The 11,191-nt window shown below is 36.4% G+C and overlaps 1 protein-coding gene across 1 annotated transcript; it reads right to left on the bottom strand.

Annotated features, from left to right (window-relative positions):
* Nucleotides 1-420: 420 nt before the first annotated feature.
* Nucleotides 421-10,957, bottom strand: LOC132285269 (uncharacterized). The gene is made up of 3 exons (XM_059787437.1): nt 10,615-10,957; nt 10,235-10,357; nt 421-862 (listed from the first exon to the last, which is right to left on the bottom strand). Exons 1-3 carry the CDS (start codon nt 10,865-10,867, stop codon nt 714-716), a joined length of 525 nt encoding a protein of 174 aa, XP_059643420.1. The 5' UTR covers nt 10,868-10,957; the 3' UTR covers nt 421-713.
* Between the last annotated feature and the right edge of the window lie 234 nt (nt 10,958-11,191).

Raw genomic sequence — 11,191 nt, 5'->3', positions numbered from 1 at the left:
GATATGATTAGATTACGACCCGTAAACACAAATTGCCACCACCCCTATATGGTTTCCATTTTACAAACCGAAATTAAATTTTTTTTTCCCAACTTGAGTTTTTAATCCTTCCTCTGTTGGCAGACAGCAATATCCATCTCCCATAGACCAGAAGAAAAATAATAACTATAATATGATTTCTAGATGCATGTATCACACCAGACAGAGTTTGAAGTTATAAAAACAAAAGAAGAATAATTGTTTGTCAATGCTAAGGATCTGACATTGAAGAGGTTTTGTAGCTTAATCCACCAAGCCTTTATATATATATATATCAGGGTTCTCGGCCATCTGTACATCTATTAAATTGCAACTAATAAGCTTTAATGATTCAGTCCACAATTATGGAACAAAAAAAAAAAAAAAAATGAATCAGTCCAGTGAAGTAAAATTAACCAAGGTAAGTTTTTGATTGCAGCTAAAATACATTTTGTTGAGCACTAAATGCTCAATTGACTGAAATAAACTAATATCTGCGTCTCTTCTACTTTATCTCACTACAAGTTTTAAGAAATGGTATGAAGCCCAACTCCACAACAACAATTCTACTCTAGGGCATTTTTTCCATTTCAAACCATTCTGACAATGGGCCAGAAGGTACACGGAAATCAAACTAAATTAAACCAATGTGAATGAGGAGGAGGTAAATCACGATGCATTTGTCCAACCCTTGCCTACTCGCTGTATGGCAACTTGCAAGCATCGACACGGTCTTTGGATTTGAATTTGCCGAGCATTTCGGCAACAGTCCTGCATCGACATTGATTTCCTGGCCGGATTACGTCCCCATAGACAGCCATTTCAATTATATCAAGCTCCTTCTCTGCAAATTGGAGAAATGGAAGTTAATAGACGATACACCACCACTTAAAACAAATGTTACAAATTCAAAGATATTGAAACCTGTCCATATAAAGTAGTATTTCAAGTGAATAAAGCAATCTGGGATGGGGGAATGGGAACAAGCTATCTGGCTTCAGCGAAAGAAACTCAACGTAGGCCTAAAGATTTGGGTCTAACTTTGGACAGCAGTTTAAACACTTTTAATGTTTAAATGTTACTCCAGTAAAAAAGCCACTGCCACTAGGGTCTCATCACATTCTTCTGTCTTCAAGAACTAGGGTGTGCAGATCTCTATCTTTAAACATCAACTTCTTCTGAAGAAACCAAAAATTTTCTTTAGTCGGAAATCTAAATAATGCCCTTGTGAGGTGTAAAAAATGTTGAATGCACAAAAATATCCTTCTACTCAGATGTTTGCATGAGAAGCGTAAAAAGGCCAAATCAAGTTATGGCATTTGAAATTTGACTGAGATGCCTTTGTCCAAGTACTTGAAAAGTAAAATAGGGCAAGTTGCAAAAAAAAAAAAAAAAAAGAAAAAAAAAGAAAAAAAGAAAAAGAAAAAAAAAAAGAAAGAGAAAGAAATAAATCATAAACTTCCAACTTTTTGCACTTAACTCCCTCATCATCATCTTTGCCTTTATCTCATATTAAATGGTGTAGGCATTCTCTTTTTTCCATTCTTTTCCATTACAAGTTATGTCTCCTATTATATTTAATTCTTATTCACTTGAATTCTCTTTTTCCATTCTTATCATCATCATCATCACCTTTGTAATTATATTTAAGTCATCTTTGTCTCTTAACTTCTATACAAATAAATCTCCCTTTTTTAACTGGTGCATCCTTAGGTCTCTATTGTATATGTCCATACTGCTAAGTCTATTTTCTTTTATTTTATCTCTAATAGGTGTCACTCCTAGTTTTCCCTCACATGTTGATTATTAATTTTATCTTTCATAATCACTCATAACATTCATCTTACGATTTCATTTCAGCTACACAAATTCATTCTTCTGATTTCCTTTTTAACACCTAACCTCCTGCTCCATATACTATAGTTGGCCTAATAACCATCCTATATTTTCCTTTAAACTCTTTTTTTTTTTTTTTTTGATGAGTTAAATGTTTGGAAAGATTTAAACTTACTCAGTATTTATTTGTCACATAGAACATCACTATCTTGTTTCCATTTCGTGCACGCTACTCCAGTCCTACATATTATATCGTCATCAATCCAGCCATCTTGCTGTATTTAGGACCCTTAAAGTAAAAAATGACTATTTTTAGCGACCCATAAGTTTTGAATTGTGATAATTATATTGGCATCCTCTACATTTTTTATTTATTTAACTTACATGTCATGTATTTTGTTTTAGTCATACTAACATTAAGGCATTTTGCTTCTAACACATTTCCGCGTGTTTCTAATTTTATTGCTAAACTTTCTTTAGAAACATGCAATAGAATTATACTACAACAACATTAATAACCAAGCCTTTTTCTCCAACAACTTGGGGTCACCTACATGTATCCTATGTTTCCATTCCGCTCTATTTAAGGTCATAGCCTCAGTCAATCCATGCAGTAGAATTATGTCATCAGCAAAAAAATGCACAGTGGAGTATCTTCTTGGATATCCTTCATTATTTCATCAAAAACTACTGTAATAAGTAAATATTAACTTAACACTGAAACTTGATGTACTCTTACTTTTATATAGATATCACTAGTCTTTCCACATGTAGTCCGAACTATAATCCTTATCCGCTATACATATCCTAAATAAGATTCACTTTTTTTAGGGCTAGTTTTTTGTAGAGCACACCAAATTACAGCCCTCGGCACTCTATCAGGTGTCTTCTCTTCTCTAAATTTATAAAAACCATTTGTAGATCCCCTGTTTTTTTTAAAAAAAACTTCTACACTCTTTTATTAATTGTCTTTATTAAATAAATGACCTCAATAGCGGATCTACCTAGTATAAATCCATGCGCTCAAGAGGGGAGCGCTCCCAGAAGAATATACAAGATGCCAAAGGCGACAACTATAGCTTTAAGCTATCCACAAAATCCAAAAGATGCCCCAAGGAATTACAATTCCGCCCATAAACCCAAAAGATTAAAGTATACAAAATATTGTATTTGAGAACCCAAATAGGAGACTCCTTTCCCTCGAAGGATCTCCTATTCCTCTCGCACCACAGACACCACCATAAACAAAGAGAGTGACACTCCAAACATCCTTGGCTCAGTTCTCCACTAGACTCCCTCTCCGAGCCTCAATCAAATCCACTATGGATCTTGGGAACACCCAAGACATGCTAAACACAATTAGAAACATAGCTCAAATGTTTCTCGCCACTAGACAATGCAGAAGCAAGTGATTAACAGTTTCCTCCGTCTTCTTACATATACAACAACAGTTAACCACTAACTGTCGTCTCCTCTTGAGATTATCAAGGGTAAGAATGCTTCCGTGAGCAACACACCACACAAAGAAAGCCACCTTCAAGGGAGCTTTCGACCTCCAAATCGCCTTCCATGGGACGGAAGGACCAAGGATCTCCGAAAGGTTGCGATAAAATGCTCTAACCTCAAGCACCCCTCTCGGGGTGCCCACCCACACCATCTCATCCATCTCCGTCCCCTCCACCACCTGGCTATAAAGCAAGGCTAAGAACTTAGCAATCTCCGTGAGCTCCCAATCATGAAACTCTCTACGAAAATGCACATCCCAAGTTAATCTTCCGCTATCAAGCCGATAACAATCGACAACTAGAGCAGGTCTCGTCAAAGAGATCCTAAACAGTCGAGGGAACCTACGAGCCAAAACAATGTCCCCACACCAACGATCCTCCCAAAATTGGATGTGACTCCCACTCTGAACCTTGAACCGTATATGTTTGGAGAACTCATCCCACCCCTTCCAAATAAGCTTCCAAGTGCCCATACCTGCTGGAGCTCTCACATCCCTAGACAATCATCCACCATCCCTCTCCCCATACCGACAAGTAGTAACTCTGCTCCATAAGTGTTGCCTCTCACTCCCAAATCTCCAAAGCCATTTGCCCAACAACGCCTTGCTAAACAAATCCAGTCTCTGAATACCCAAACCCCTGTTTAGAGTAGGGGAGCACACCTTCTCCCAATTCACCAAATGGTACTTGAACTCATCATCAATGCCTCCCCACAAGTCATCTAATCTTCTACAACCTTTGGCATCGGGAAGAGACATGAAATAGGTTAGAAGGTTTGAGAGGGTGCTCTTCTAATTCCCATATTTCTCTTAATTCTTTATAGCCATATAGATATGTTATTAAGTCCTATTTCTTTATTTTTACTCATCTTGTCAAGTGTTTCTTCTACTTCACTAGTAGTAATTTTTTTATAATTCCTGTGTAAGGTTTGTTACTTAAAAGTTCTTCTTTAGTATATATTTCTCATTTAGTAATTGCTAAAAGTAACTTTTTCATCTTTTTTATATGACAATATCTTAACTAATATTGTTTGATCTATACCCTTAACACACCTAACTACGAATCATCTTGGGTGCAAACAATTCCTTGCACCTTCCTTTATTTTTCACTAACTAGTAAATAGCCTCTTCACCCTTTTATTTGCATAATTTCTCATATGATCATCAATTACCTTTAGCTTAGCTTTGATTTTAAGTTTTTTGTATTTCTCTAGATCCTCTTGTTTCCAACTTTTTTGTCATTCTTCTTGTTCTTTTATTTTTTATAGCTTGTTGTATTTCATCGCTAAACCATCTCTTTTTGTAAATAAATTTTTTACCTTTGATTCTCCCAAAGTTGTCTTAGCCACCGTCCTTATACAATTTGTTACTTCTGACCAAAGACTAATTATGTCATCATTCCAATTCCATTGATTTTCTTGTAATATCTTTCTTTGAATTTTATCTCGTTCTCGTCTTTCAAATCTTTCCATTTTATAATTTGAGCTGCTTTTCTTCCCTTTTGAAACCTAACCCTTCAATTGGCAAATCCAATAAAAGTAGTGGTTAGCGAGACTTTTCCTGGAAATTACTTTACATTTTTACATGTATTCCATTCCCCTCTTCTATACAAAAAAGAGTCTATTTGTGTCTTATTCATTCCACTCTTGAATGTTACATTGTTACTAAATGCCCTTCTTATTAAAAAAATAAAATAAAATAAAATAAAATAAAATAGTGTAAGATTTATCACTAGATCATAAGCTTTTGAAGATTTTAAGAGTGTCTCATTTCTTTCTCCATAACCATATCCTCCATAAAGTCGTGCGTACCCTATTCGTTGCACTCCTACATTACCAGTAAAGTCACCTCCTACAAATATACTTTCATGGCTGGATATATTTTGCATTATTGTTTACCATAAGTGTTCCTAAATCTTTATGGGGTAATGTCGCTCCTACTGGAGCTTTTCTAATTAACAGTGTGCCCTTGAGACTCATGATACTACTAGAATTCCTCTTGAGCTACCTGAAGGACATGTCTCAACTCATATCATCTCTCTCCACGAGTATTTGGTTGTGTTGGCTTTGTTCACAATCATAACAAAACTAAAGGGATACTTGATCAGTAGTACAGTGTCTTTTCATTGGTTTATCAGCTACCTAGAAAGGATAAAAGCGCCATTATCCACCATCAGGATAGGATTTTGTTAGCGTAGACGTCATATTTCATGACTAAAGCATACTTAGTCACGGAAATGCGTTTGTTAGTATATATAGCTTAGAGAGTTAGCCACAAAGCTCGAGTTGAACTAAGGGTGCCCCTTATTTCTAGCTGAGCATGCATGAGCCATGATATAGTGCAGTTGTTCTCCTTAGTGAATTAGGTATAATCTCAACCAATGGAGTGTCTATTGGTGAGTTCACGTACGATCCAGTTCATACATCCTTCAGTCCTTGGGGTAAGTTTTGTATGATATTTGGGTAGGGCATGAAATGCAACAAATAGAGTACATCTATGCAAATCCAAGCCCATATACATACTTTAATGTCAGAATTTACAATTAGATCCTCAAATCTATGAATATGTTCCATATCTAATCCATATAATACAAACAGTTCCTAATATAATAATTGGCTCGACGAGGTTCGGATTTTTGGGTAAACCACAATCCATTTCTGGCCTACACATATCCAAATCCAACCTTAAGTAGCGACAGATATTTAAAGAAGATCCATATTCAATATTTGAAATTCGAATTCAAAATTAAAATCCAAACCCGATAAGATGGAATTAAGATCAAATTGGATCTTAAGTAGGGGTGGCAATACTTGACACGACTCGAAATAAGTAGGTCTGGGTTTGGCTTAATCGTGTTTGGATTATAATCATGTTAACCCGAATTGACACGGTAATTAAACGTATTGTGTTCGTGTTTGACTTGTCAACCCGTTTATAACCCGATTAACTAAGCGTGTCGTGTTCATGTTAAAAATAACCCATTTAACTAGATGTGTCACATTAACATGTCGTGTTCATGTTAGAAATGACTTAAACGTGTCTTGTCGTGTCGTGTGGAGTCAAGTCGAGTCAGGTCTTGTCCTTTTTATTAAGTTGCATGTCATGTCATGTTACAGTGTAATAATTGTGCTGTGTTTGTGTCAAGGTTTCTTAACGCGAATAATAAATGTGTCGTGTTCTTGTCGACCCATTTAACAAGATACCATATCCTGACACGACATGCCAACATGAATTGCCACCCCTAATATCAGGTTAAATCAGATCCATTTCATGCCCGATATTTGGGCCTTAGACACTAAAGTTAATGTAATGGTGAGTTCAATATGATCTTTACACATGGTTGTTTAGAGCATTACGTACGATATATTTTTGTGGCTTTATGAGTAGCCAGAACGTTCTCATGAGTTAGGTATGGTCCATGATAAGTTACTAATCTAAGAAGCATGGACACTCGCACGGGACACGAGCGACATGGATACGCTGATACGTCATATTCTAAAAAGGGACACAGACACAGCATGGACATGGCTAATATAAATATAAATATTCATTTATAAATCTAGAATAAGACAATTATAGAACATTAATTAATTTATAATTTCTATACTAAAGTTACATAAGTTAGAAGATGAAGGTATTCAAAGATTAAAAAAGAAAATATCATATATATGATATTACTCTCCTATCTTGTCATTACGATTATGTTTTTGCTCATTACATGTTGTGACGTGTTAAATGTCAATTTTTTAAAGAAAAAAAGGTTGGATACTTTGATATTTTTTCAACATGTTGTTTTCAAGACTGTTATGTGTTTGTTTTATATAAAATAAACAGTACAGGATGTGTTGGTCGAGTATCCGAAACGTGTTGACCAAGTGTCCAAGATGTATCGGTCAAGCGTCCGAAATAATAAATATTATTTTTAAATTATAGACACGGCCATGAAGTGTTGGACACGTGTCCAGATGTGTCGATGTCGGACATGACACTTTCGAAGAAGTGTATGTACTTCTTAGTTACTAATGAAAAAGGATTAACAAGGTAACAAATAACATAAGAGGGATAGTAGTTTAGCACGTTATTATTGTTAAACCATGAGATATTTCATTATTGTTAATTATGAACGAAAGCTGCTTATTAATAATTATTCAATTTTTGGTAAAGTTTTTGACAGTCCTAGTGATAAATTGTAACATTTAAATGGTCAATTATTGTAAAAGAAGATTATGTATTTCATAAAGCATGTAATGTTGGGTATACACTTATGTGGGAACTAGACAATTTAGGTTTCTGGGATATAAATCTGGTTGTCTCCTTACGAGCTCTTTATTATATTTATTACGTGTTTGATTGATTACATTATAGGTTATTTGAATAAAAAAAAACATTAAAAAATTAATATCAATTAAAAGAGCAAATGGGTTATATTCAATCCCCATAGGCCTTTTTTCGTATCTGCAAATGCATCTGGGATTTTCTGATTGCCCTACTCTCACCCTTTGTGCACCTACCTCTCCAACACCTCGTCAAGTTCAACATTGCCCCTTGCATAATCTACAATCAGAAATGAGACATCAAGTCCCACAACTCCCACAACTCCCACCCACAATACAATGTAACAAAAGGTCACTAATGGTCCTCTCTTCAGTTTTGAACATAGAACACAATCAACACATATTTGTCATCCAATGGATGACAAACCCATCATCAGATTGTCAATTGTAAGAATAGCATCTGAGACTGTTGATCAAGTAAAAAGGCCACCTTCAAGGATGCCTTGGTAGATCATATGCTCCAATAGCGTGGGATCCCTGAAGCAAATCAAGCAAAGCTATCATTGAATCCAAAGGATCTCTTGACTCCAACACACCATATCTTCCCATTCTCCAAAAAGGAGACCAACTTTGAAACCAAAGCATCCTTATCAATGGTAATCCGGAAAAAGTCCAACAAATGCATTCTCCAAGGCCACCTCCCGAAATATAAGTCATGACATAATCTAACGTCAGTTCCATTCCACACCATAAAGCAATCAAAGGGAAGAACTCTCCTCAGTCCTTCATGATAATCTTCCAAAAGCCCACCCCATGACACAACCCCATTACCCACAAAACCTAGTCTCTCCAAGAACACACAGAGTTCTCTGCCACCCCTCTTGACCAAAGGTCTCCCTTGGTAGAGCACACTCTGCTGAACAGCACTATCAAATTGAGGTCACTAAGTGTTCAATTGTTGTCTATACTTATCGAATCTGTGAATTTCCTAAATTTCTTTTCAGGAAACAACTTTACATCTATACCTGGTGGTAGTAACATGCATTGCCAAACCTAATGTGAATCAGAATGGCATTAAACCCAATGCCAAGATGTTTATATTCCTGACACAAAATGGGGCACAGCATTAAGAACCGTTATATGCATACAATAGGTCACCTTCAAGGATGCCTTCGTTCATCATACACTCCACTAAAAATCTATCATCCTTCTTGTGGATAAAGCTTCATAGAATGATTGCACGCTAAAGCTTCCTCCCTTAGTTTAACTTCAACAGATCACATCCCCTGCCTCTCCACTAGCATGGGACGCTTGAAGCAAATCAAGCAAAGCTATCCTTGAATCCAAAGGACCTTTTGACTCACAAACACCATATCTTTCCATTCTCCAGAACAGAGGCCAACTTTGCTACCAAAGCATCCTTATCAACTGTAAACCGGAAAAGGTATGAGGAATGCATTCTTCAAGGCCACCCCCAAAATTATAAGTCATGACATAATCTAATGTTAGTTCCATTACAGACCATAAAGCAAACAAAGGGAATAATACTCCTCAGCCCTTCATGATAACCTTCCAAAAGCCCACCCCATGACACAACCCCATTAACCACAAAACCTAGTCTCCCCAAGAACACACATAATTCCCTGTCACCCCTCTTCACCAAAGGGTCTCCCTTTCAAAGCAAACCTCTACGACAACTACTTTTAAGTAAAACACGATTGAACACCCTCAAATATTTAATTACCAACCCTCCCATCAATGGGAGAGCACACTCTGTTGTACAGCACTATCAAATTGTGGCACAAAACCATTTTACATCAGTTGCTACCAAACTATTAAATACCACTGCTTTATCAATTGATACGATCAAGACAGGTGGTTACTAAGTGTTCAATTATTGCCTATACTTGTTGAATCTGTGAATCACCTAAATTTCGTATCACAACATAACTTGACATCTATTGTCAGAAAATGGGAGACAGTATTAAGAAAAGTTATATGCATACAAAATGAATGCATACAAAATGAAGTATGTCTCAAGTTATATGCATACAAAATGATAATAATATTAATAATAATAATCATGAAAATATCTCAGAACATTTGAAGTGGTAAGGCCTCATAAATGCTCCGAGTGCTCTTCTCAAAAAGGTTGTGTGTTTTGATAATTCATTAGAAGGGTATGTGAACTTTAACCCCATTATTCAACTTTAGCATTTTTGGTCTGCGATGCATAGAGTAAGTGAAACTAGTAGCTCAAATCTCATCTTAAATGTGACCAAAGAATACAAACAACACCTGTCCTAACTTTAGGGGCACTTCATAGAAGTGTTGATCATTTCTCCGGCAGTCCCCCCAAGAGAGAGGGAGAGAGAGAGAGTAACTAACAAGATAACTATTGCAGAAACCACAATATACAAAAATCTAAACATATATTTTACTAATCAGTTAATTCAAATTACCTTTGAAATACCCAATTCTAAGCAATACATTCAATTCAACATAAGCATGTTCTTGAATTATGTTGATTTCAGATACCCTACATTCTAGGCAGATTAAAATTACACAATAGATACAGAAATCAGTATGAGCGGAAACATACCAGTGAATTTGACATCACATGAGTAACCTTGCAATTGTGTAGATTCCACCTGTTCTTTGTCTGATTTATACCTGTTCACCCTGGTTTGCAGAATCTGACAATTCTCTGCTACGGATTCACCACCTATTAAAAAAAACAAACTATATTCTCAAGAAACCCAATACCAACAAACCCCAAATTTCAAATTAAAAGCATAATTTACACAAAAGCAAAACCTTATAAACCCAATTCATCAATCATATCAACAACATATAGAACAAACCAACTTAATTTCCAGTCACAAAACCATAAATTCAAAGAAACCCATTTTGAGATCAACGCTTACAATCAAAATGCCCAAAAAATGTAAATGATTCGAGAGAGAGAGAGAGAGAGAGGACCTTTGGAGTAAGGGATAATGTGGTCGTACTCGAAGCAGAGGCAGCCCAGGCAGTTGCATAAGCGCTTGCAGACGATGTTGCCGGCGGCGTCGAAGCGCCACCTCTCCGGGTGTCGACCTGGGACTATCTTCGCTTCGGACCAGCAACTTCTCTTCGCCTTGGAGTCGAAAAACCTTGGTCTTTCATTTTTATCGTCGCGATTGCTGCTACTGTTACCACCACCACGAGAACGCTGAGGCGACGAAGAACCCATCACTCTCTCTCTCTCTCTCTACCTCTACGTAGGAGACAATAGAGAACTCTCTTATTCATCCAGCAGAGAGAATTCAGAACAGTCTGGATGGAGACTTGGGAGTCAAACTTTCTTTATTCAAAATAAATAAATATATAATAATAATAATAATATTAAAATATATTATTATTCAAAAAAATGTTCAACTTATACAAAATTGAAGAAGTCTCGTCGTAATTTATCCAGACCCTCCAACGGGCTGGCGAAGAGTGGGCTCGATATTTTGGACTTGCCATCTGGACTCTAAGGGCGCGTCTGGCCAATCCGTTGCTCAAATACAAAATT

This window comes from Cornus florida, unplaced genomic scaffold (genome assembly GCF_030987335.1).
Source record: "Cornus florida cultivar Cherokee Brave unplaced genomic scaffold, ASM3098733v1 CherokeeBrave_3.0.0_Hap2_Chr11, whole genome shotgun sequence".
NCBI classification, from domain to species: Eukaryota; Viridiplantae; Streptophyta; class Magnoliopsida; order Cornales; family Cornaceae; genus Cornus; species Cornus florida.
Note: the sequence above shows the minus strand (reverse complement) of the source record. Positions and strands in the feature narration are given on the sequence as shown.

Bases quoted from the DNA above. Each gene is read 5' to 3' on its own strand.
- LOC132285269 (XM_059787437.1), bottom strand. From the start codon at position 10,867: ATGGGTTCTTCGTCGCCTCAGCGTTCTCGTGGTGGTGGTAACAGTAGC. The intron at 10,358-10,614 runs GTCCTCTCTCTC...TTTTTTTAATAG, and splicing joins CATTATCCCTTACTCCAAAG to GTGGTGAATCCGTAGCAGAG. The intron at 863-10,234 runs GTATGTTTCCGC...TCCAATTTGCAG, and splicing joins ATGTGATGTCAAATTCACTG to AGAAGGAGCTTGATATAATT.